At 38.7% G+C, this 27,288-nt stretch overlaps 1 protein-coding gene across 3 annotated transcripts; it reads right to left on the reverse strand.

Annotated features, from left to right (window-relative positions):
• Positions 1-135: 135 nt before the first annotated feature.
• On the reverse strand, positions 136-26,987 carry LOC126985034 (nuclear protein AMMECR1-like). Of its 3 annotated transcripts, none has more exons than XM_050839281.1 (7): positions 26,786-26,984; positions 23,737-23,880; positions 12,363-12,526; positions 9,871-9,981; positions 9,470-9,675; positions 7,907-8,037; positions 136-6,086 (listed from the first exon to the last, which is right to left on the reverse strand). In XM_050839281.1, the coding sequence occupies exons 1-7, from the start codon at positions 26,837-26,839 to the stop codon at positions 6,051-6,053; spliced, it is 846 nt and encodes a 281-aa protein (XP_050695238.1). In that variant the 5' UTR covers positions 26,840-26,984; the 3' UTR covers positions 136-6,050. The 3 variants fall into 3 exon arrangements, with proteins under 3 accessions (XP_050695238.1, XP_050695237.1, XP_050695239.1); XM_050839280.1 differs by lacking the exon at positions 26,786-26,984 and adding an exon at positions 26,249-26,416; XM_050839282.1 differs by lacking the exon at positions 23,737-23,880 and having other exon boundaries at positions 26,786-26,987.
• Between the last annotated feature and the right edge of the window lie 301 nt (positions 26,988-27,288).

The raw sequence follows: 27,288 nt of genomic DNA on the forward strand, positions 1-27,288 counted from the left end.
CACAAAAATAATCATATTTGCTTCAGTTATTCAAGAATGTACCTTGAAGTTTGCAAACCCTTTCTCCTACACCATGCACACTCAATATGACGGCTAGAAAGTCTTTTCAGCTCAGTATGAAATAAGGACGAGAAATAGTGAAAAAGGGGTTTATTATTTTCAATGGAGATTCTATATGTGATTTACAGTAACTGCTGCTACCTGTGAAATGTATGCTATATGTTCTATATAAAATGCAAAAGTTTTTTTTTATTTCATACAACATTCACTTACAATTAATGCAGTCATTCAAAACAAAGGATGAAAAATGTCCTTGCATACTGCAGATTCAAGTTCTACTGGCTCAGGGAGCAATTACGTGTTGAAACACCACTGCCGTGACATTAAGGAGCAAATTTCATATGTTTTTTTAAAATGGCACAAAGTTAGAACTTCAAATCATAAGTGGAAAATATTTGTTTTACATAGCAAAGAGAAAGAATACAGTAGTACTTGCATCAGACACATTATTCACTTATAAATAATCACTGCAAACCTGTTAGTCATTACAAGTTACAATGATGGCCCTTGAAAGGCATTATAACTATTTGCGAGTAGAAAAAAAACCTTGCTGAAGGGCCATGTGCAGCTTATAATGACCAACAGCTTCACAGCCTTTGCTATGGTACAGTAATGGACTCCTCCAGAAACAAAACAGTAACCCTCTGTGGAAGATTAAGTCTTTGTAACATGTAACTCTTGTTCCTGAATTTATATTGTAGTTTCAAATGGTATATACTGGACACAATTGTTTACATCAAAACATTTCAAAACTTAAGTTTGGAAATTTCATAACATTATGTGAGGCAGTTGTGTTTGTGGAGTTGCCCAGAGGTCCCCAGGCTGGCAGAAGGCACCTGAATTCAAGACTCCTGTAGCACAGGACAGCAAACTTAATGCACATGCAGCCTTACTCACAGAGCCATGGTAGTGCTGAAAGGCCCAGCTGTTCTATCAGTAACTTACACACGTACTTCCTGGCACTACCAGTACTTCATTTTGACCAGGGATTTCCAAAGAATAAACATTCCTATTAATAATTTTTGATCATAATCATAATGTATAGTACCAGACAATCTGGATAATAATTTTGCTGAATCATCAGCCTACTGGAGGGAGGTGTCTCAACTCAGGGGTTCAAGTGCTATATGAAGAAATAATCTAATGCTTCACAAAGCATTATAACTGTAATAGTGGACAAAATTTCCATAGTATATTTCACTCCATTTTGTTCCTGAATATGTAATCTAGGTAAAATTTTAGGTTCAACAGCAATTTTCGTTTGAACTGCCTTGTACAAATTTTATAAGCAAATCTATTTTATAAATTTGCATTCAGTTGCCATGCAGTGGGATAATCCTAAACAAAATATTTCAAGTAACTTACTCTTAACACAATGGGAACTGTATTTGGGCATTTCCAAACCGCAAATTGACAGAGGACAGAAAAAAATTCAAGTCCAGGAGGCCCCTCCAAGGTGCCTGAGCTGCCTCAGGAGCAGCTGCCATGCCATTACTGGGGACCAACTCCTGGCAGCCCTCCAGACCCTAGGCAACCTTTTTAGGAGGAACCTCCTTCAGAAAACAAGAAAATAACTGAACAAATGTATCTTTGCCAACTTTGGTCATGCCTTCCACGATGCAACTATCAAGCCAAAAGCTGTCTTAAGGTACAGTGATTCCTCTCGAATATGCAAAACATTTTCAAGTGACCCAATTATGTTACAAACAGCCAGTGCTAGCACTTTCAGTTCATATGTTTCATGTATAGAATTCAACACAATTTTGTTTTTACTTTCAACTTGTAAGGCTTTACAAATTTTGGTGAATAACATGTTTTCAAAAATATAAATAATCCTCATCACTGAAAACATGATCTTAATGAAGTAAAGCACACACAAAAACTGTCTCAACAAGTCTGAATCCTAGACCAGGATGTTATGCTATTGAAAAGGGTAGAACTTACATTAGTGAATTACCAATAATTTTAAGTGTAGCCTTATCTTGTAATTTAACATGCACACAAATCTGGGTAATTTTTTTTTCTACTTTTTTTTTGCAATATCTTAAACATACATCACTGCTTGTGGCTTCATTTGTGGGGTATAGTAATGTAGCATCACTACAAGTACCTTCGTCCAAGGCTCACAAACACTAACAGCAACCTGCTGTGCAACATTAGTACTTCTATGATAGGTAGACCTGGCCACAAATACAGTGGTCATATGAATTTCCATTCCAATTAAAGTCCAGAAGAAAGTGAGTGAGCCTGATAAAGGACATAAAACTACCTCAAGCTCAGGAGTAACTTCAAGAACTTAAAATTCAATGACAACTAACATAAAAATCTGTAACATGCCATCCTAAATTTGGTAAAATATCAATAATTCATTTTGTCAACAAAACATGCACAAATTTTATAGTGATGAAAATATCTGAAATGTAATGAAAACAATTCTCTTTATCAGTCAATACTTTTGGGTGTGGACAACGTTGTCACAGGTTATGGCTGTGTCACCTTACCTACAGTAAATATAATCCATTCCTAGAGTTTAGGTCCACACTTTTTTAGCATGGTAATTTATTGGCATGAAGTCTGGTCATCATCATCTCTGGAAGGTGTAATAATATGTACTTGCTCTCCTTGCTGTTGTGTGGTGGGGCTGGACACTAGGATGAGTATGTACAACATTCCTAAAGAGATTTACATCTGGGAGCGACAAGCCGTTTCTCTAATCAATATAGTATTAGCTTACTTAAAAAGTTCAACAATATACAAACACACAATGGCAGTGTTTGGCTTCCTCTCTCAACTTTCACATTATACTCTAAGTAAGGTCATATACAGTAAAACATTCATCTACAAAAATGGAAAAATGGACACTACTATTTGCTGTTTACTATGAAATTGCACCATTTTTATCAACATTTCAAAATTACCTGTACTGCATAAAAGCAATACTTGGAAAGCTAAGGATATGAAAAAGAACTAAATCTGCTATCATGATAGCCACATAGTTGCATATGATATTGTCCACAGAACATACTAAATCTGAGTGGTACAGACTGGCAAAGGACTATTTTATATGCCACCTGTGATTGACTTTCATGTCCCTGTATTATTTACCTAACTTGAAAAGCTTCTTTAACTCTGAAAAATATTCAACATAGGACCATACTGCTAGTTTCAACAATTGATGAAAATGGCTGATGAGAATTAAATGAGGATGACAATACCTATATCATCTTCCAACTATTGTTACTGTGCTGACTCGGTGTGATATCGATATACTTACATCGATTAATGCCTTGGCAGTGAGCAAGCAAATATCAGTGATTGAGAAGCTCCTCTCTTTTATGTAATAATCAGGTACAGTTGGCATTATGATAAGGCTAGCTTTCATAGTGTTTTTGTGTATTCTCACAGTCTGAAATGATTGCTTCACCAATTTACCTTTGTCAAGAGAATAAATCATTATTAATTAACTAATACCAATGCAAAATTAACCAATTTCAAACATTATCACACACAGTTTCATTGTGACCAGATTTACCTATCAGGAACCATGTGATGCAGCATACAGCAGCGTGTGTCCTCTTTCTGCTCTACCGTAAAACAAAAGTTCATGCCAAGGTGAGATTATGCATTACAGCATACACAAAAAATGAACACACACAAACAAACCTAAGCATCCCATACTAATCTAAACTTTACAATCATAATCCTGTATCCCTCTATACAGACATGCAGGCAACTTTTTATGTAACTTTTTATATATTTACATTTTTTTGTAGGCTTTCAATTTTATCCAGTGATTTTCTTTCAGTAAATGATGAAAATGAAAAAAAGTTAGGCTCAAATGAATATTACATATCTTATGGTGACTTTTTGTCTGAGCCAATTATAATCTCAAATATCCCTGAATGAGTGAATCTTATGGTTTCCATTTAGTGGCTCACAACGTAACACTTGCACTCATTACCAGTCCGTAGAACCTCAAGAGCTGGAACAAGTCAGTCAATAGTTATATAGTTTCAGGAATGTCAATCCAATCTGTGCCATCTTATCCTCAAATATATATAAAAAAAGACTACACACAAACAGTTTTCATGTCTCTTCAGTTTAATGTGTAAGTGGATGAGGCATAATCAGTTCATATAAAGTTGGAGCTGCTTCTTTTCTTTCCTTGGCACTCAGTACAACTGCCCTATACAGCAAGCCACCTTTGGTATAGTCTATCACATGTTATCACTGAGATGCACTTGGTACCCTCTTGTCAAGTTTACATGAGGAAAGGTGTTTGCATGAAGATAATTAATGGGAGCACAGTTTTTATCTCAACCACTTTTCAAATTCTTTTATCAAGCTATTCCCACATAATGAGATGAGACATCTTTATGGATTATGGTTCACATGTGGTATTAAGTAAAGTTCTCTTCAACAACACTGTACATGAGATCTTCCACTAGTAAGTAACAAATGAGCATCACCAGGTGCTCGAGACTAGGCAGTCTGATATAAAATAAGCGGCAAACAAACCTCAGTGGCAGACGAGCAGTGCGAGTAGCTCCGTGTTGCACCATTTGTATATGGCTCTTCAACCGCCAATAAGATACTGCAGACCTTCTTGAAATTACGTATGCTTCCACGTGACAAGAGAAGTGTTTTTTCTAAACTTCTTTCAGCCTGTTCAATGCAATGACCTTGCTATAAGGTAACACTGGAGGCTTATCCATCTTGTGAGTTTTGTCAGCCGCTGAATGTGAAAGACTGGTGTGGTTGGGTTGTTAAGATACCCAGTGATCACAACACACACGGACGGGAGTGGGAAGGCCAGCCCGGGGCTCACTGACATTGTAAACAAAGAATCAAGAAAGTGTATATATGCATATATAAAACTAAGGGTAACCATCGTCGATGTTCAAGCAATGTGTTTATTATCATAGTGAGCTGACCACTTCTTCCAAACTCCACACACTATCATGGGTTCCGCTGACTGCTATGTGACTATCTTCTAAGGCTTCGTTTCCACTTTCTTACACTGTATCACATCATACAGGTATCCACTGCAACTATAACTTGGAATAGTTGCAGTCATAGTTACCACAAAGTCTTGAGTCCTCCAAGTACCAAGCTCATTATGAATTTGAGCATGTGTATTTGATTAGAGATGAGGCTTTATGAGATGACGCCACACTCATGGGCAGCTCTACACGTTTCTTCACTATCAGTTTCACTTTCAGCCTTTCTAACATAAACTGGTTTCCATACAAAATTACTATGAAACTGTGAAATCAATTTCAGGGCCAAACTCAGAAGAGGTGACACTCAACACTAAACAAATAAGCTAAAATAACTAAAACCAACCATCAAGAATTAAAAAGGCCCCTTAGAAAGTCTGCCAGCCTGTTGGATGCTCTGCGCAGGCCATCCAGGCATCCCTCCCCTTCCGTGGCTGTCCTGTGATGGGAGCACCAAGCGGGACATCCCCCGTGATTCATAAGTGCTCCATCCTGGGCTGGAGGGCCGCACAGAGCAAACTCATTATGCCCTGAGGTGGTGACGCACAAGAGAGATGCACCAAGCCCTGAGTTGCCCACTGAGTCAAAGCCCAGTGGTGGAGTGTTGGTGTTGGTGGTGGTGGTGGTGATGGTGGCGGATGCTCTACCGCTGCTATTGATACTGCTGCTACTGCTGCTACTACTGCCTCTAGCTGAAAAATGAGGGAGGTGGAGAGGTGATGGAGACCTGGGACCGTTGTGATGTTGATAATAGAGATGAGGATGGTGATTATGAGCAAGGAGTGGATGACTATTGTTTTGTTGGGTCATCATGTGGTTGTTCTGGTAGTGGTAAGGGGGCTGCGGGTACTGGTGGCCCAGGTGGTGGTTCGGCTCGGCTACACTGGTGAGCTCAGGGCCCCGGGGTATGACATTGTTGCCCCGGCCCCCCTCATTGGCACTTCCAGGCTCAAAGGTTCCACATCTTCCATCCCTAGCGTTTAGCAAATGCTAGCAGCGGCGGTTTCTCCAGTAGCTCATGTAATCCTGCAACAAAGCAATATGATGTCAGATCCTATGTTGAGTATTTTGAAAGTTTCATTCCTGACCTTAATTATTATTCTTTTATGAAAATTGAACTCTTAAGAGATGAATGCCATGCAAAAACTTGTAAGACAAACTGGGCAAACAATGGCTGCATTACAATCAACTCCAAAATATCATACGGAATTAATGACAAACTTGCAGTAACAGATGATGTCAAGGTCTGGGACAACAGTAGCTGAGGAACTTGTGTATGTCTTCTGCTTCTAATTTCACTTGAGCAGGCTTTCCTGTTTAAAGACTTTTCATAGCTTCCAAAAAGAAGAAAAAAAAAAGAAAAAAAGAAAAAAAAGATGTTGGCACAATTTCAGTATCATAGCAATGTAGGTGTTGTTTTTGTGTCCAAGATGTTAAGACACTTCCTAAAGTAAATCACTGGATTGCTGGGAGCTGCCTGTACTTGAAGAGCTATTACACACACACTGCTTGTGGTGGTCCTGTCCTGCCTTCACGGGGTGGTCTTGTCAGCAAACCACATTTCTTCTTTTACACTTCTATTTTTTTTATTTTTCACAGGGTGAGACTAAAGGGAAGGCTAGGTACTGTTGATTGTACTACTTTGTTTTTATGAGCCTTTTTTTGTGTATAATACATCTTCATTAGTGTTTGGACTTTGATCTTGGTGCCTGTAGTTACTTGGCAATCTGATGGCCTCAGTTCCTCTGGGAATAAGCATTGCACCAGCCCTGCCAGCTGCCAACAGCCCCTTGGGAGGGGAACAGAAAATGGCTGCAAACCGAGGGGATCTCCATTTTTCCTTGGGAAGGGGAGCAGGAGGGAGCTGCTCTTTTAGGCAGCATGTATGAATGTAAATGGACTGAATTAAAAATTGAAGAGAAGTTACAGAAGCATTTAGAAGAAAAAGATAGACATTTTAGGTCATAGTGAAGCACACCTGAAAGGGAGTAGTGCATTGGATTATGGAAGTGATGATGAAATGGCTGGTGAGGAAGGTGTGATATGGATAGGAAATGAGAAAGGAAGAGGGAAGGAAGAGAGTGCAATATTAGTTTCCCCAAGGGTATGGATGGGATTGGATGGTATGGATCAAGGATAGGGTAGAATCGTAGATGATTGAGGAAAGAAAGGCAAGATTGAAATTATTAAATTCTGGGAGGATTTAGCCAGTTATTGAAAAGTATTGGGAATGAAAGAAGACAATTTGTTAGGGGATATGAATGTGAAATTTGGGAGCAATGAGATTGTAGGTGTGTTTGGTAAGTGGGGAGTTGTAGAAAATGAGATGAGAGGTAGATGGATGGTAGGATGGAGTAGATGAGATGATACTTAAGGGATTGGGTCTTGTCAAGCAGCTTCCATCACAAATTAATCCACAGGCGTAGGTGGACAAGAGGAGAATGAGAGGAGCTTGATTACATAGCTGTGAATGATGGGTTGCAGCAGGATGGAAAGGTTGAGAGAAAAATGTTTAAGAGTTCTGATCACATTACTGTAGCAGCAAAAGTAAGGATGATAGGGAAATGAAATGATTTATGTAGAGCATGGAAAGAAAAGTAAGGGAGAGAACAGTGAAGGGCAGACAGATAATAAGTGTGCTGGAGAGTTATGAAAGGGAGAAGTGAGAGCTAAATATGGATGGAACCTTCTAAATGAGACCAACCAGGCATCTTGATGTTTCTACTTCCCATGAGTAGTCCCTTACCTTGAGGCTGGTGGAGGAGGCCACAGTGTGCTACGAAGGCTGTGGCCACTTTGCTAAGGGAGGGCCACAAGAATGTTATCTGTTACCAAGGGAAACTCACCTGAAAGGTTACTGATATTTTTTCACTCTGATAGCGAGTTAGCTTTATGCTGCGCCTGACCTCAGTGGTGACCGGTCCCTTATACCCTCCTTTCCTGAGTAGTGAGTCAATGGTCTGTTCATGGTCCCAGCCTGGAGGAGATCAGTCAAGAATGGGTGTTTATAAATGAAAAGCTACACAAATACAAATTTAAGCTTAAAACCTTAAAAAAGCAATTACGGTGCTCATTTTCATTTCGTTTGTTCTTATTTTGCAAAATCACATTTGGTGATAAGATTAAAATACGGCCAAAGCTCAGATTTCACACAAAAATGCTCACATCCCACAACCTGACAGACATGGAATGGTTGTAGTAAGTAATGGTAATAACTATTACAAGGTTTTTCAGTTGTTAGCAACAGATCACAATTTCTCTACAGTAACAGTAATGGAAGTAGCAGCTAATGGATTAATAGAGAATAGTATACCTATATATTTTTCTCTGTTGCAAACTCCAGAGAGTATGTAATCAAAGCTTCCTTCGCTAAGGTCAGACACAGTGCACACAATCTTTAGTCTGTGCCGTCACTGAATTTGTAGATTTGTTTGATACAAATCTATGGTTTTGTAATCACCCTGCAGCTTAACAGACATGGAGATACTTTTCAAAAAAGTTAAATACTGTGAGTACTGGCATTACATTATAAAGTATTAATAACTGACAAGGTGATGATAAGAATAATAGTATTAGGTGACGGCTGATACTCCGCTGCTGTCTGTCGTGCTTCCACACACTCTGAATCCCCCTTATTTCCCAGAGGTGCAAACAAGCAATGTTTTTTTGTGTGTGTGTGATTTCTACCTAAGGTGCAGCATCTTCAGCCAACTGCATGGTACATAGCTGTATCCCCCCAGCCGCGGAGATGACCAGAGGAGGAGGACGCAGTCTTCATGCGGTGCGCTGTGGCCGCCAGATGCTGTGTCAGGTCAGATATGCTGACTCCTCACTGATTAACTCATGTCTTAGCCACAATGGCTTCTGCACCAAAACCAGCCTTATACAAAGAGTATATACATGGCTATAGTATTCTGGGATCTAATTCACTTTAATCCCATTCTATGGCAAGCATCTCTGTGGTGTAGTGGCTAGCACACCTAGCTATGAATCCAATGGCTGTGGTATGAATTCCAGCCCAGGCAGTCAATGTGCAGCTCACCCAGCTGTTCATCCTCCTTTTTGGGCTAGTCAATAAATGGGTACCTGAGGAAACCTGGGGAAGGTAAACTGTGGTAACCCGGATGTCACATTGGGCCTGTGCCCCTGTGTCCCACAGATTTGTAGCTAGCCATATTAATCACTGAACCATGGAGAAACAAATATATGGTAAATTTAGGGAAAAATCAACCCCAATCTGCCAGCCTGGAACAAAGAGTAATTTTCCTATTAATTATTCACTTCACAGTTTGTGGATTTGGATTTCATGAACATTTTTGTGCCTTATAAATGTTAAATGCAAAAGAGCACTGTAATGAACTCATGCATTTATGTTCTACAGGTGACAAAGGAGACGGTGGCATCTGTACCCTGCTCCGGAGCCACCTCGGGCAGGTAGGTAGCTGTCCTCTTGGCACCACGCTCATTTAGGAACTCTATGCGGATGCCGTGAACCCCAATGTCCCAATCCCTATAATCCCGTCCGTCCTCAAAATGCCGAAGAATGGACACGGACACTCCGAGGCGCGGTAGCTCATCTCTACCGATTGGCTGGAAGCGTGAATCCTTAAATGCACTGGAATGGAAGAATAATTTTTGTAGTTAAATGACTCTTCATGCCCCATTATATTTATGTCACCATATCAGGAAACACTAAAAAGCCTAGAATTAGTAAAAAACCTATCTGTATTTGGCTTTGTAATATCAGTAGGTAATGGCTGTTGCTTCTGCTTTTGATAATGATGATGGTAACAACTAATACAATGTTTACCTGGTAGCTGCATATTCTCTGAGACCAGCATGAAGATTGATATGGCTAAATGTTCCCATACAACCTCGTAACCGTTTGTCTTTCCCAACTTTCCAGGTCACAAACAGAGGGCTGAAAAAAAAACCCAGCCTGTGTCAAACAGTCTCCAACTGAACAAAATTGGTTGAGTACAATCCATTTCAAATACATGAATAGGATCTTTCCTAGGCATTAATCTTCTCCATAACATTTTCCTCACATAATCATTTTAAATTTCGAGCTCCTACCAACCTGGTCTCTTATGCCTAGAGAGTGAGTGATTGTGATGAACAGGATAGGAGGGGTGCAGCAGATCTTATGTGTAGATATACTTGTCAAGCTGTATGAATCAGAGGTGAAAGGGAGTGGAAAACAGGAGTGCATGTCAAGAACACGAGATAAAAGTGAAATCATATATGAGTGAAGGAAAATGTGGTTCTCTCTGTGAGCGAACAATTCAAAAGGTTAAGAACATTTCACGGGTTTCATAAGTTTAAGCAACTTTGAAGAGTGAGTGTTTGAAGCTTGGCCCTATATAAAATTAGGCTACTTTGTCTCACTGGGTTCAGTTTTCTCCAAATGATTCTCTTCTCTTTTGGTTGTACAGTGGCTTAACCCGGTAGCAGCGACGGGCCAAATTTGTGGCTTTACCGCATACCAGCGACGGGTCAAATTTTTGGCTTGACATAAACCTCCCAAAATAGAGGATGCATAAACTGATCACAAATCTGTTAATATATCTTATATGATTTGCGTGTGATGATTTTTTTCTCATCAGTTCGCTTAGAGGAGCCTTTAAGAAACATGATCCCTGCAGCTACTGGGTTAAGGCATCTCGAGTCTTTTATCGTGACAAAAATGCACTTGCCCCCTAGAGGTGCTGTTTTTCCTTGCAGAGTTTGCTGTTTGTGTTGCAGACATGTCAACTTATGATAACAAACTGAGACGACTGCAAATCATTTCATAATCTCTTAACTCATTATTATTTTTAATTGACATAACATATATTGGAGGGAGAAACTTGGGTTACTAAATAAGCTTTTATTCACATTACCTGGTAAGTATTTCAAATACAATGATGTTATTCAGCCATAATATATTCAACCAATCAGCTAGCATGAAACTTTCTGAGGAAAAGGCATCTTTACGGGCAAGTGCATTTTTGCCTCGATAAAAGAAAATAGACTATAGTAACACTACCCCCCCTTTTTAAGTTCTTTCTAGAGGAGCTTTTGTTCTCCATGTTTTGTTAATTTCGGTTATCGCAGCTGATAATGATGATGGTGGGTTTGCCTTGTATATCAACATGGGATAATTTGGAAGACTATACACTGGGGACAGCTTCCTGATGGTTTGAAGGAAAAGGCATGATACATTCATATAAAAACAAAAGTGCAGCTTCACTGAATAGGCACCAATAATTTCCATGTAAATATTCTTCTGAAACAAAGAGCTGGAGACAAACAGCAACACACTACTGGTCAGCAGAGGCGGGTGTTTTGAAGAGCGGCTGCAGGGCTTCAGTGCTGCAATTGAGACATTTCCCGCAATGGTTTACCGTATTTGATGGCTTAGAAGATGCACTTTTCCCCCCCCAAAAAATGTCTCTGAAAATCACTCTGCATCTTATAAGGTCAAGGTTCAGCTTTGGGTCACTGGTTTTAGTGCAGCAGTTGTTTGAAATTTCACACTTCCTTATGTTTTGAAAATGTACTAAAATATTGCAACAACTAGACTTACGATGAAGAATAATAATAAAGAAATATGAAGCACAAGCATTATACCCATTCCCCCTCTGAATGTCGCTGTTTCCGCCATGTTTGTTTACATCTCAAAGCAGTACCCTCGAGTCTATAAGGACCAATTCCGGTAGGTCTCAGAAAATATTAAGGGTTATAAATGTAAAGTATTGGGATTTGATAAGGATCTGAATACATGTGAAAAATCTCCACCTGACACTCATGGTTCAAACCCGTTTCTTATATTTTTTTTTCAAATGCCTGCCGAAATTGGGGGGTGCGTCTTGTAACCCATGCGTCTTGTGAGCCGCCAAATACGGTAATTATGATTCTAGAGATGGTGCCTCCAGGTCTTTAGTTTGGTAGTGGGTGCTGCTGCTGTGCTGGTCTGTCCCACTCAACTCTACCAAATAGTCCCTTTCACTACAGCATTCTCCATAACATTTCTTAGATACTTAAGGATTTATATGAAATAATTTTGATTACTGATAAATTTTGATTTGATAAGGCATATTCAATTTTGAAGTTTTCCAGACAATAAATGGGGTTTGCCTGTGTTATGGCTTCTGTAATTCTGAAATTAATTTTTCTATGCTTTAAAAAACTTAGTGTTAGTGACATGGTTAATCAGGCATGACCCTCCCTTGCATGTGTGTGTAGTCACGCTGGCAGGATGTAGTCAGGCTGAAGTGGCAACCCTACCATGCGTGAGCTCACTCCCGTCCACACACTCACAAGGGCTCATTGGTGAAGTCTGGGGTGCTGGGGGTTTCCATGTTGTGGAGGTGGCTGTACAGGACGTCAAAACAATAGAAGCACATCTCAGCGCTTGCAATGGGGATAAGGCCATTCCGGAGTGTGCCGTTGGTGGTGGGTGTGGTGCCATTGTAGCAACACACCTGTGGAGTGGGACACATCAGTAGCAGCAACACACAGAGACAGACAACCAGGAGCTGTGATCAGCACTGGTGACTCATGCTTTTCTTAATTATAATAAAATTACATTTGATATTTGATGTGCAAAGTAGCTAAATTAAGTCTTGGATTTACTCTAACATGACAAGTAAGTTTTAGCAACAATAAAAAAGTGAAGATTAACCCAGTAGCAGCGGGGACCATGTTTCTAAATGGTCCCTCTAAGCGAGAAAAATGAGAAAAAATCATCACTCATACAAACCATTTCATAATCCATATCAAAGCATTTGTGATCAGTTTATGCATCATCTATTTTGGAGGGTTTATATCATGGCACAAATTTGGCCCGTCGCTGCTACACGGTAAAGCCACAAATTTGGCCCGTCACTGCTACCGGGTTAAGGAAGAGTATAATTCTTGGCATTCTGAACTTTGGTGTAGCAGAATAAACTTATGAATGTGATCTTATTGAATGGGGTATATTTAGAGTTGCCAGCCAGCAAGTGTCACCACCAACTATGTCTTTGGGCCCACGAAGCTTGAACTATTCTTCCAATTATCATAAATTACCTGTCTTTCTCTGAGACTTGTAACAATTACACATCAATACAATAAGTGATACTATCGCTCATAAAAATGTAAGTGATCATTCTCGTTGTTTTTTTATTGGTAAACGAGAGAAAATAATGAGTGATCAACTACCTTTTCATTAACAATAGCATCACTTATTGTATTGAAGTGTACTGTAATTGTTATAAGTCCCAGAGAAACACAGGTTATGTACAATAATTAAAAGAATACTTCAAGCTTTGTGGGCCCAAAGACATACTCTGTGGTGACACCTGGTAAGGATGAATATAGCCCATTGACAAACATTTTTGCTATTGAAAAGAACCAAACTGTAAAGTCCAGACAACCAAAAATTCACACTTGAAATGAAACTTGCAAACTCTTCAAAGGAAAACTACGGCTATCTCAAAATTTTAAATATTGAGGAAGATCTGAATTTGCTGTAAATAAACTTAACCATGATCAGCTTCAACATTATAAAGGATTATTTTTCCCCAGTTGCTAGTTCCCACAAAAAGGCCACATCAGTGTTGTTTACAGTGATAATGAATGAAAACCTCTGCCATCCACTTCAGAACAAACAGCACCACAAAGTGTCTGAGGCTGAGTCAACCAAAGCCCTGAGGCCGGGCACCCAAGAACCAAAATCAAAGCTATGAACCTGTAATTATGGTGTGCACTTTATCCAGCATCTGAGCATTACTTAAAATAGTACAACACAATGAAGTAACCTTGCAGATATACAGACATCTAAAAAGGATCATGAAGCTGTAAACCTGACCCTCCCGTCCTTCTCAATATGATCATATTTAAGCATGCTGCTATTAAACGAAAATCATGTTTACACAAATACAACCATGTAGTGAAGGAGCACTTTTTGGAAGCAACCACTTTGTTTAGCTGTTACATAACTTAATCTGTGTGACTTCACTTTCATGACTGGGATTAAATGCAACACTGATGAGCCAATGATGCATTTAACAATCTCAGGCCCAATTTTGAAGCTCAGCATTGGAAGAAGCAATTGGGTATAGTGCCATGGAACAATTTTGTGACTGTAGCGAAGACAAGAATGAGTCTGGGCTTGAAGGGAATGGTCGTTGTGTCCTGGAAACTGTTTAGTAGTATGTATGCCTTTTTTTATTTTTTTTATTTTAAAATAATGTTCAAAGGTGTTGACTTCTACATGATATCACTTTTGTGGGGGTTAAATTTATTTCTCAACTGAACACATCATTGTCATGCGGGGGTTACCTTTACACAATTAAATATGGTTACCTCTGTGAAAATTGAATAGAATGTGGACAGTTTTTAATGTGATGATAATGAATATCTGAGACGTGTGTTGTGAGAGGATCAAAGGCCCTCAAGAAGTATTGTTTTTAATCATCAGATAATGAATGTCTGAGACATATGTTGTGGGAGGGTCAACAGTATTCAGGACATCCTAATTTTCATCATCAGATGGTGAATATCTGAGGTGTGTGTTGTGGGAAGGTCAACATTACTCAAGAAATACTGTTTAAGCCTCAGGTATTGGAGACCCTATGATGTCATAACTCCCTTATCACAGAGGCTGATGTAAAAATATTTGGCAAGTATTTTTCCACTTCCAATCAAGCCTAAGACCAAAAGATGACTGATGAAACAGTAGTAATCAAGACACAAAGACAAAGAGTGATATGGGTTTATAACAACACCTCCAGGGGCTGGGAGCAAACAGATGATGGTAAAGCCACTTTCTTGTTCCCGAGGGCAGCGACCAATCATGAAAATCAGCTGTCTGGTTATTAGCTTGTGTGTGAGGCCAGGCACACACGGAGTCACAGGCACAGCATGCGGTATGGTTCACTACGATTCTTTTATCATAATTAGTACCAAAGAAAAATTCACAACTGTAACCTGGTGCCTTAACTATGTATCTCCTTTGCACTGTACTAGTGCAGTAAAATATCATGCCATAACTTCGTACCCAATATCAAACTACATGGAGTCATCTGGGAGGGCTGAGAGAAGGCCACACCTTCCACCTGTGGCCAAGCCTTTAAGGACAGGGTTCAGGTCAGGACAGGGTGGGTTAATTACCGATGCTACCCTACTGACCTCCCCTCAGGTCTGGTGAGGGAGCCGAGACAGGTCCACATCCAGCTTCAAGCAGTGTGGCTAGGTGCAAAAGGGACTAAAAGGTACAGAAAAACATTTGTACCTTCATACCATACTGTGCTATAAAAACCATTTCATACTGTAATATTGTACCATACTTTTGGTATCCTTACAGTTGTACCATACCAATGCTCTGGTCACAGGTCACATGAGGGATGCAGCACAGAGCAGAGCAGAAAACTCAGTGTGTGCCTGGCCTTAGATTAATTATTCATCATTGGAACTGGCAAGAGTTTCTGAGAGCAGACAGGAGGAGTGAGGGGAGGGTGTGCAGGCCTCATGATGTGTGTGCCTGTGATGCTGGCTGCAGTGGAGGCAAACTTTTCACTTGCACATCCAGATTATTTATTCTTAGTACAGTTGGCAAAAAAAGCATTGGACATCCATGGGGTGAAGGAGTAAAATTTGAGCAAAATCTAAAGACATGGTATTGTGCTGGGTGGGCACCAATGGCTAGTCTACCCACAGCTGCTCACTCAGCCAACACAATGCCGTGTCTACAAATTTATCTCAAATTCTATTCAATTGACCCATGAGAGTGTGATACTTTTTATGCTGACTGTATATTGTTTTCAACCAATAATTTATTGCAGTTTTTAATTTTACTCTGCTTTCACTTTCCTGCTTCTGCCTTGGATTCAGTTTATGTGTAAGAAAGGGAAAGTTGTGTGTGTGTGTGTGTGTGTGTGCATATACCTATAGTCGGTTCCAAGAGAGCAGGTGGAGCTAACCCTTCAAGGATGGACTCACAGAATTGTTATCATTGCTTAGGTAGTAGGCTATGTCATAGCAAACGGAATTTGCCACAGGTTGGATCTAGTGAACAACAGCCAATGAGACCATCACTCAAGCAATGATGCCAAGTCCGCGAGTCCATCCTTGAAGGATTAGGCCAGCCAGGTCTCGTGGAACTGACTACAGTCATAAAAACAGGATTAAAGTTAGTCTTGTGTTATCCAGCTTCCCTATTTATTTTTATCCAATTTAGCTTTAAATTCATGGATGTTCCTTGCCTGCATCATGTCCTCATTCATTCTGGACACCAATACTTATATATGCATCACTAAATTTCTTGACATCAATACCACATCGGCATCTTTGGCTTGTGTTCACGGTCCCTTGTTCTTCCATTATTTCTAGGCAGGAGATTCACCTTTTGTTTTCCAACTTTGTCAATTCATAACATCCAATCTCCCCTCATACGACAATGAAAAAAATAATTAATGGTTTATTACAAAAATGGAGTTGCAAGCTGAATGCTCAAAATACATGACGCAGGAGTGTGTGTAAATGTTCACATAGTTGTGCTACACAGAGCTGGGCACTGCAAACACAATCCAGGGCATCATTCCAAACATCAATAATTCTAATGGGGAAACTAAATTTCTGAACATCATCGTCCTTCTTAGCTTGTACTTATGACCCTGTATTCAGAACATCCTCCCTGTCTTCATCTTCTTTTCAGTTTACTGCTTTAAACATCACAATCAAGCCTCCACTTACTCCTCATTAATACAGTTTTGTCAGCTTTAGATTATTATCAAATCTCTCTTCACACAGCAGCTGTGCTAAACCAGGCTGATTAAATACCAGCTTTCTGTTTCCTCTCACTTTCTTAAGGTATTTTTTTTCTGTAAGGTGTTGTCATATACTATGTAAAATATATGTCAAGTTTCCCATACTAAGGCAATGTATACATTGTGTATGCTGGAAAATATTCCAGACTTTAAAGAAAAGCTAATTATATCTGGTAGGTATGCTACACAGAAAAAGAGGCTTTTGTATTTAATGAATGTTGGCACAACCATAAAGGGCAGGAGAGTAACATAGTTTTAATAAATAAATGAGGCTTACTCTTAGTTAATGATTGACAACAACAATCAAAGGGGATGCTGTAGTATATTGCTTGCACTTGGTGTTTGTTCTGGCTTGAAGGTGGAGTGGTATGATGCTGTGGGCCTACATAGGTTTGTGATAGCCATACTCAATAATGTTCAGATTTAGGCAGACATCAGTAGAAACATCATGGTAAGCTGAATCATAAATGTGGAAGAATTTTCACTGAAAGTAATGCATGAAAGTTAAAACAGTGAACATAAAACTAATAAACTCTGAGAATGGAATAAAATTTTAATGAAAATGATCTACAAAGGAATATGAAGCTGAGTGCAGCATTCATGTACCTCCAATAATGTATTTGTTTGTCTGCATCTCATTACCCTGTCCCATCATGAAAAAATTCCCAAGGGAGTGGCCACGGCAGAAGCATCTCCGATTTTCCCTGTTCCGGCACTTTCTCTCAAGTTTAATCCCTCGCCTGCCAATGGCCCATTCGCAACTTGGCATCTTGATGCCAGAATTTTAATTTTCTCTAAACTTCCTTGGACAGAGGGGTGACTTAACTATTTTTCAATGCCAATTTGAAAAGAATTTGACTTTGTTCACAATGGCAATGTACGATAATAATAAAGATGTGTCCTTATAACATGATTTGTATCTATTTGAGCATAATGAAACTATTCTTATGTTCTAAGATAAAAACCTTCATGTAAATGGCTATACTACAAGCAAGTATGAATGGTATAGCAAAGGACCAGCAATTTTATCATCAACTCAGGCTTGTTTATTCCTGAAGGGAAACAGGGCTGTGAAGAATTGAAAAACAACAGGCACCACTGCCAAAGTCAATACAATATTAAATGTGCTATGAAAATAACTGGCAATCATAAAAAAGTACAAACAGTGCCCATCTTCCTCTCAAGTTTCACCACATAAACAATATGAAAGGTAAATAAAATAAGAAAAATAAATAAAAGAGTAAAAATAATGTGGTGTACTAATGAGGCCACCCCATGAAGGCAGGGCAGGATTTGGCTACCATAAGCAATGTGTTTGGCAGCCCTCGAGGACAGCGTTCCCAACAACTCATGGCTTAGCTTCATGCACCCCTCAGACACCAAAAACTTGGCCTTATTGGTTATGATCCTGCCACAGTACAAAGTAGTTTATATACAAGCTCAAAGCATGTATATAAATATATTGGTAAGGAACAGCTGAGCTGTTTTGTCTGGATATCTTTATGATATGCTACACATAGCTGGATAAAGTCATGATATAATGTGATAGAATGCATGGGTCGTGAATGATGGTACTTTTAAATAAGCAGAAGAATGAATGTTTGCATGACTGTCATTTCCTCTCAGGGGTTATGAAGAATGAAAAAAACAAGGTGTTTACAAGCACAGGAAATTTTTCAGAAGTAACAAATCATACACTGTTTTTATTCATGTAAGATTTTATGTATATATATATATATATATATATATATATATATATATATATATATATATATATATATATATATATATATATATATATATATATATATATATATATATATGCAAATCAATGGTAAAAAATCTGAATGGGGCAGTGTTACAAGTGGAGTCCCACAGGGGCCAGTGCTGGGTCCACTGCTTTTTATCATTTACATCAATGACATGGACACAGGAATTAGTAGTGAAGTCAGTAAGTTCGCAGATGATACCAAGATCGGTAGATTAATCCAATCAGACCAGGACGCTAGCGTTCTCCAGGAGAGCTTGACAGACTATATGATTGGGCGGGGAAGTGGCAGATGAAATTCAATGTCGGGAAGTGTAGTATTCTGAATGAAAGTAGGAATAACCCCTCACATAATTACTCCTTAAATGACACTCCTCTAAGCAGGTCTGGGTGTGAGAGGGACTCAGGAGTCTAAGTGAGCACTGACCTTCGTCCAAGGGCCAAGTGCATTCAGGTTAAGAATCGTCCAAACAGGGTACTGGGTTTCATCTCGAGGAGTATAAGCAATAGGAGTGCTGAGGTCATCTTCAAACTTTACTTAGCTCTAGTTAAACCTCACCTTGATTACGCGGTCCAGTTCTGGTCACCCTACTATAGAATGGATATCAAGATGTTAGAATCTGTACAGAGAAGGATGACAAAAATGATTCAAGGTGTGAGAAACTTGCCTTATGAGGATAGACTTAAGCATTTAAATCTACACTCTTTAGAAAGGCGAAGGTTGCGAGGAGACCTTATCGAAGTCTATAAATGAATGAAGGGCTTTAATAAAGGGGATGTCAATAGGGTTTTGGTAGTAAAAGAGCCAGGTAGGACACATAGCAATGGTTTTAAGTTAGACAAATTCAGATTCAGCAAAGACATAGGCAAGAATTGGTTCACCAACAGAGTGGTGAATGAATGGAACAGGCTTGGCAGTCATGTTGTGGGTGCCAATACCATAGATACATTCAAGAAGAGATTGGATAAATTCATGGATATTTTTTATGCTTTTTTCGATTTTCCTATTCTAATAGTGACAAAAACTTGCGCATGAATGAGAAAATAGCCTCTGCAAAATCTTACCTTAATTGGTAATTATCTTCTGCCCCCGGCAGAGAGATGAAAATCATACTTTAGTAGTAAAAACATCTTTTCTTTAAATTTAAAAAATATTTCAAAATGCATCAAAATTATTTCTAATAGCTACGAAGTTGATGAAAAAGAATATATACAAGGGTACAGTTACATATATATATATATATATATATATATATATATATATATATATATATATATATATATATATATATATATATATATATATATATATATATATATATATATATATATATATATATATATATATATATATATATATATATATATATATATATATATATATATATATATATATATATATATATATATATATCTATCTATATATATATATATATATATATATATATATATATATATATATATATATATATATATATATATATATATATATATATATATATATATATATATATATATATATATATATATATATATATATATATATATATATATATATATATATATATATATATATATATATATATATATACAGGTAACTCTCAATTTACGCTTTTTTTTTTTTTGAAATTTTTGAAATAATCCAAATAAATATTTAATTTACACGCTTTTTTATATACACGATATTTTATGGAGTGGCCACCAGATGTCTCACGCAACTGGACTCACACGGCGCCGCGGCCACACAGCTGAGCTCAGTTCTTCCCGCGCACCACTTGAACAACAATACAGTACCCATGCTGCCACGCTATTCAACATTATAGGGGTGGGCAGGTACCGGTACCAGTACCAGCTATCTGATGCAGTACGGTACCAGACTGCTCGCACCGTACCAATACTAGTCAGTTGCTCATGGTGTCCCTCATTTCTTCCTCACACAAGTGAGGCTGAGACTGAGTGCCTGAGTGGATATCTCGGTGATATGGATATTCTCTCTCTCTCTCTCTCTCTCTCTCTCTCTCTCTCTCTCTCTCTCTCTCTCTCTCTCTCTCTCTCTCTCTCTCTCCACTGAATGAAGTGAATATTTATTTTTCCATAGAAACCTACCTCTTGTTTGATTTACATTGTTTTTGATTTATGCGACCTCTTCAAGAACACAATACTCGCGTAAATCGAGAGTTACCTGTATATATATATATATATATATATATATATATATATATATATATATATATATATATATATATATATATATATATATATATATATATGCTGGACCCCAGGTGGATTAAAAGCAAGACCATTCTAAGGGCAGATGAACTCATGTTTATCAGTCAATGGCCATCCAGTCCCAGCAATGGATGAAATAGCGGGTGGTGGACCTCACAGCCCGCTGCTGCCTTGTAGGGTTTGTCTCTTTTGTTCAGGCAAAGGCTAGGGCCATCACTTAAATAGGTGGTAGGGTTTGAAAGGGCAAGCACTCGGAAAATCTTGCGCCAAAAACTGAAAATGGCTCGAATTACGAGCCATAAACCGTCCAACCGCTCATGAAGCGTGAAATCGGACGTTAAACGAAACCATGATGATGATGATATATATATATATATATATATATATATATATATATATATATATATATATATATATATATATATATATATATATATATATATATATATATATATATATATATATATATATATATATATATATATATATATATATATATATATATATATATATATATATATATATATATATATATATATATATATATATATATATATATATATATATATATAAATATATATATATATATATATAGGAAAATTGTTATTTACGAAAGCAAGAGAGCAAATGAAGAGATTTTCTAAGCGACAAGGGTCAGGAGAGGATACTGAGCTATCTTGTATCACAAAGGTTGTTGACAAGAAGCTGCTTCATCTTGTAATAACAATGTAAATATTGAGTGTGAAGTAAGCCTGGGGGGGGGACCCAAGCAGCCAGCATTACATGATCATATGAGACAAAGGCACAGAAGTGTACACATGTATGTATATTACCTAGAGATGATAGGAAAAAATATACCTCCAAGACACATACATGATGTAAAAATTACCACAACAATGTCAGTGGTCAAAAGAATTCCTCGGGCGAGCCTGTTGAACTGTTACACGGCATGGGAGAGGTTTTCAAGAGGTCATGAGATGTGCTATGTGTCTGAAAGCTTTTTGGGGGGAGGGGTGGGGGTCAAATGATGAGTAGTTAAATGTGAAGGTAAAATACCCCCTATGCATTACTGTAGCATAAAGTTGAAGGCTGAGATGTTACAAAAAAGTTCAAATACCTTGGTGCTGTACTGTGCAGGCATGAAAGAATGAAGGGAGAAGGTTAGGGGGGGAGCAGTGGTGGGCAGTCGCTGAACAATTTGACAGCTATAAAAGACAAGGATGTATATATAAGGTGAGGATGAGGCAACAGTGTAGCTTTACTCACTCCAACACAGGCCTAAATGGTTCAGTAGCAATTATTAGTTGAGTCCCACTGTGGAGGGCTAGGTGTGAGGCATCAGGATTTTGAAAGAGGATGTTATCTTTACGATATTCAATGCTCCAGAAGGAATTATAGTTAGAGTGCTTCATCTCAGTGAAAAACATTCATATATGCACATTTTTAATAATTTAAACACTAATGGATAAAGAGGAACCAATGATCATCATAAAGGAACACAACTGGCAGTGCCATTCAAGAGGATTGCCTGGGAGTAAGATGAAGACACTAGATGTCCTATATAAGTTTGGGGGATTTGTAAGTATTTTACTACTAAGAGAATGTGTTTTGAAGTGAAACTGAAAACTTAATTTACAATCATGGCACCATGAGTTCTTTTTTATGGAATAGGAATGGCCAAAGTACAAATTAGATGTGGAATGCACACTTATGGAAAAAAAAACAGTAATGAGAAAGATTAGAAAGTGAAAAATAACCACCTGTGCAGTAAAAATTACACAAAATGATATAAAAATATGTTAGAGCAAGACACAAAACTGGAGGAGGTAAACAGCATATCCATTGAGATACACTATGAACAAGACCCTCACTCATCAGCAGCAAAATTTTCTTGAGGGATAAAGAATTCAGAAATGATAGACAGGATTGAAGATAGAGTTAGCTATTTATGCAAACACTTTTAAATGACAGTTAAGCAGCCAAAGCTCCTTTGCACATAGCTAGGTGATAACTGACTCTCCTCAAAAGCACCCCAGTGACACTGAGGGACACAGGCAACGCTTGAGATAATTAGTTAACGCTGCACATGTTGGTCTGACTCCTGTAAGGCACCTCAACACTCACCCTGTGTGCTGCCCATTGTGAACACTGCAGTGCACCCAGACACACAGGATGGACACAGACCAACAAGTCTAGTATCAAATATTCCAGTCAGTGGAAGCATTATAGTGCATTTACCACTATATATCCCCTGAGCTTACATCAGTGATTGAATATAAGCAGCAGTTACAGGAAGATGCTAAATTTATGTACGGTAATTGAAATACAACTCTCTCTCTCTCTTTCTCTCTAGACACACACACATGTATACATGATTAGGCAAATACACTGAATCACAAAAAGGCATCCTAGAGCTCACACCCTTTCATAAATGACAGCCTTCAACTAGCAGCACAAGAAAAGCTCTCCTTCTCTCCACCCTCCTCTCTAAGGCTATGTTCTGTGGCATGAAGCACTCTAGCTCTCCATGGTGTGAAAGTGGGTGCTATCAGATGCTGCTACTAAAGTACAGTACCTGTGCAACTGTTTGAACTATCAATTTTTTCAGAAGAAAACAGACTATAAATTGTTATATTGAGGAATGATTTGAGATATGAACAGCCTTTGCCTTCAGCACAACATCCACTTAGGAGTGAAAAGTGCTTGTGGCATATCAATAATTTCTTTTGAAAAATCAAATATTAAAATGTTATTTCTCTGTCTCTCACTCTGCACCCAACCACCAGGCAAACTTTATGCAAACGAGAATAAACAAAAAGAAAAAAGAAAGCAACAATGTAATGCTTCAAAACAAGAGCACTCTTCAAATGTGTCAAATTCAACTCACGGCACGATTGCGGGCAGATGTTGGGTTCAAATGTCCATATGGATACCCGCATTTTTGTCCCTTGGCCGTGGTGGAGTGGGAACAGTGCCTGATTGATGTACGAAGAGGCTGTTGTTCAATTCCCGACTGGTTCTCCCTTGCCATCTGATCACAGTGTGGAAAGAGAACTACTGTCAGTGCAAGGTGTGAGGATCCCATCCATGCTGCCCTCCTGGCTCCCTTTGAGCTCACTATATGAGAGGGAGATGTGGCACAACACTACTCAACTGAGGCAAAAAGCAGCAACCCTAGCATAGCTTTGTATATATGTAGCCTCGGTCCATGTGCCCACTTGTGCATTATCCTGACCCTCCCGAGTATTAAATGAGATGGACACTTGGCCAATATTACTATTACCCAATGAATCCTGTTCTCTAAAGTGTACCTGAACAATGGGAGACAATACTGAATAGATACCCTGATACCATTTTGTGATCCTTTAATTCAAATTTTTTAAACAAAAATATTTTTCTACTTTGAAAAAAATTATATGAATCATAAAAATCCTGTCTGCAGAGCATATTTCACTGATAAGTGAAAGACACAAACTTCTAAACCTGAACAAGGAACAGATGTACACAAAACATATATAATATAGTCTGTTGCTCTCTTCCATGGTGTGGTGGTCAGCATATTAGGCTGGGCACCATAAGGCTAGAGTCTGAGCCTTGGCAGCTGGTGCACACACCATGTGCCAGTCAATTTTTCCTCTAGACTGTTTGATAAATGAGTATCTAGATAAATCTGGGAAAAGTAAACTGTGGTAATTTCATTCTTAGAGTTTGCTCTGCATTCCAAAATAAGGAATTCACATTTACCATTGGTTCAAAGGCCAAAGGTGGAACAGAACACAGCAAATATGCAAAAGTCAGTTTATTCTCCCTTCTTTACCTTTTATGCAGAGAAAATATGTTTTGACAAATTTTCACAAGGAACAATTACTGCATTAAGCAAGTCTTTGTGGAATATCTGCACCCTAAGCCTCTTACCAGAGGGTTTTTCAAGGGCAGCCTCCCATGATGGAGGCATTTTACTTTACACATCCAAACTGGATGCTGATACACACATGTGGATACTTGGCAACTTTCAGGATGCAGATTTCAATTTTCTCAACATTTATTTAACAATAGGTTTTATTTTCTTGTAAAACTCACTATAAGCTTTTCAATGAAGTTCATGTCCAACTAAAGCAAATGAATAAATGATTAAATAGGAAATTCAGTGAATTTAGTTTCATTTTGTGTGCTCTGATATCTTTGTAAGAAGCAAGTCACTGCCTATTATTATTTTAAGACTTTTGCAGGAAAGTGAGCGTGTCAAAAAAGACCTACTACTTTCTAGCATGTATAAAAGCTTGACTATTTATTTTTTTGTAAAATATGTGATTTAAAGTCAAAAGTCTGGGATAGACAGATCAAATTTCATGGAGGAGGAAATTTAAAAGAAATTTTCATTTTTAAATAAATCACTAAGTATGAGTGTTCTGCACATCAATACAAACACCAATGCTACATTGTAATAAAATATTTCTATAAAGCTTGGATACTGAAAAAAAAAAAATAAATAAAAAAAAAATGCTCCAGTGATACACAGCAGCAGTCTATGCGACATTTACTATGCCCGTGCACTACTAGTCATTTCAATGGCTATGTATGAGATATGCACAGCAACAGGAACTCATTTCCACACTGAGATGAAACACAACACAGAGGACATTCTTCTGTATTGTAGTCACACACACTAAGACAGTGAGCCTAAACACCGCCCTGTGTGCCCCCACAGCACTACCCAGCTCCTCATACACATATTCAGACAACCAGCCAGAGCTCTAAAATTCCACAAAACATGAAAATTTTAGAAGTCCAAAAAATATTCAATAGTATTTATGAAGTGGCACTGGCCATATCATTATCATCATCATCATCTGCTTTCAGAGCTCCACCCACCACCAAAATACTGTACTGCATGGCTTTTGGTAATCCTTAGTTTTACAGAACAAATTCATGAGTAGAGTCTTCCTCCTCTCACTGCCATTTTAAATTAAGACAGGTCACTGGAAGAATATGGGGTATACCCCATACCCCATAATTTTTCCTGAATGTATTTGGCTGGTGACATCTAGGAAAAAAATCAATTATGTTGAAGTAGGCAAGGAAGGCTTAGGTATCTAGCTGACAAATCAAAGCAAACTATATATACTTAAAGAGGCTGATCTAGGGAGAAGTAGGATCACAGATTCTTCCTTGTTAGTGAGACATCACCATAAAAGAGTATCATTATTTTCCCTTTAATATACTATGTCAAATTACTTATCTTCTTCTCCCTATTATTCTTTCCTTGGATCTGGTCTCAGCCACATGCACAGGAGCCTCAAACTGAAGGCAGGGGCAGGCCACCTTCCCCTCCTCCCTTCCTCTCAAGGCCACAGAGGAAGGGAGGTAAACAAAGAACAGCTGTGTTCACCATCACTCACCAAGACAATAAAAACCAGGATAAAAAAGAACAGAGAATGATGCAGCAAGTCGCCCCAGTAAGGCCACCCTCCCACCACCACTGCTTCCCCGAGACTCAGCATCACACAACCCAAAATTTCACTGTGCTTCCCTTCCCCAGACACATGCAGGAACTATGCCAGGAAATGAGTGTGGCTGCTCAAGGCAACTGCAGCCTTGACACAATTTCCAGTACGGCTCCGGACATTTTTTCTCCCACTTCCTCCAATTCCACAGCCCCATAACACACAGATAGCCACAGAATCCACGACACATACACAAAAAACACGAAAAATGCACCAGAACAATATGCTAAGATGGATAAATTTAATCGCTAGACTGTAGGTAAAAAATGACAGTGGGACGGCTCAAGATGCACATATCAGGAAGTCATCAGCCACAAGAGGTGATGAGAGCTTGGGAATTGTGAAAAATAGGTTAGAGTGATGCTAAGAGGAAGGGAAAGGTGTGTAGGGGGCGTGAAATAAGGCAGGGCAGTAACAGGTGAGGGGGAGCACCTGGGGGCCACCGTTGAACTTGGTCTTCTTGGTCCCGCAACACCCGGCGGACATGGTGGGTGAGCCGTGGGGTGGGTGAGAGGCGCTGGGTGAGCTTGAAGGGACAGGAAAAAAGCAGTTTCTCTCCTCCCTGTTTCAGTTTCTCTCCTCCCTGGCAAGGCTTCCTCCTCTCTCAGCTGATCCAGCCGCGTTCACCTCCGCCAATATAAATATTACATTATTCTCCACTCACGTTCTAAGCACCGCCCTATATCGCCGAGAAACTACTAGGAAAATATTTTGTTGGTATAAATCGAATGTATGAGGCGATTTGGGTGTGTGTGGTTGACGTGCGAGGTGAAATAAGGGTTTAGGAGGTGGTGTATGTGAACGCGGCCTCTTTGTTTCTGCCACCTTTCATTTTTAAGGGAAAAAATAGGTCAGGGGGATTTCGTGGGTCTTTTTATGAGCCAAGGTGGTGGTGGTGGCAGGCGTCGATGTTAATGCATGCAGAGGGCCGTGTT

Source organism: Eriocheir sinensis, chromosome 58 (assembly GCF_024679095.1).
Source record: "Eriocheir sinensis breed Jianghai 21 chromosome 58, ASM2467909v1, whole genome shotgun sequence".
NCBI classification, from domain to species: Eukaryota; Metazoa; Arthropoda; class Malacostraca; order Decapoda; family Varunidae; genus Eriocheir; species Eriocheir sinensis.

Excerpts from the sequence above, each read along its gene's own strand:
- LOC126985034 (XM_050839280.1), bottom strand. The coding sequence starts at position 26,350 with ATGCTGAGTCTCGGGGAAGCAGTGGTGGTGGGAGGGTGGCCTTACTGG. Across the intron at positions 9,676-9,870 it reads AGAGAATATGCAGCTACCAG|TGCATTTAAGGATTCACGCT; the intron begins GTAAACATTGTA and ends CTTCCATTCCAG. Across the intron at positions 8,038-9,469 it reads CGAGGTGGCTCCGGAGCAGG|GCTGGGACCATGAACAGACC; the intron begins GTACAGATGCCA and ends GATCTCCTCCAG.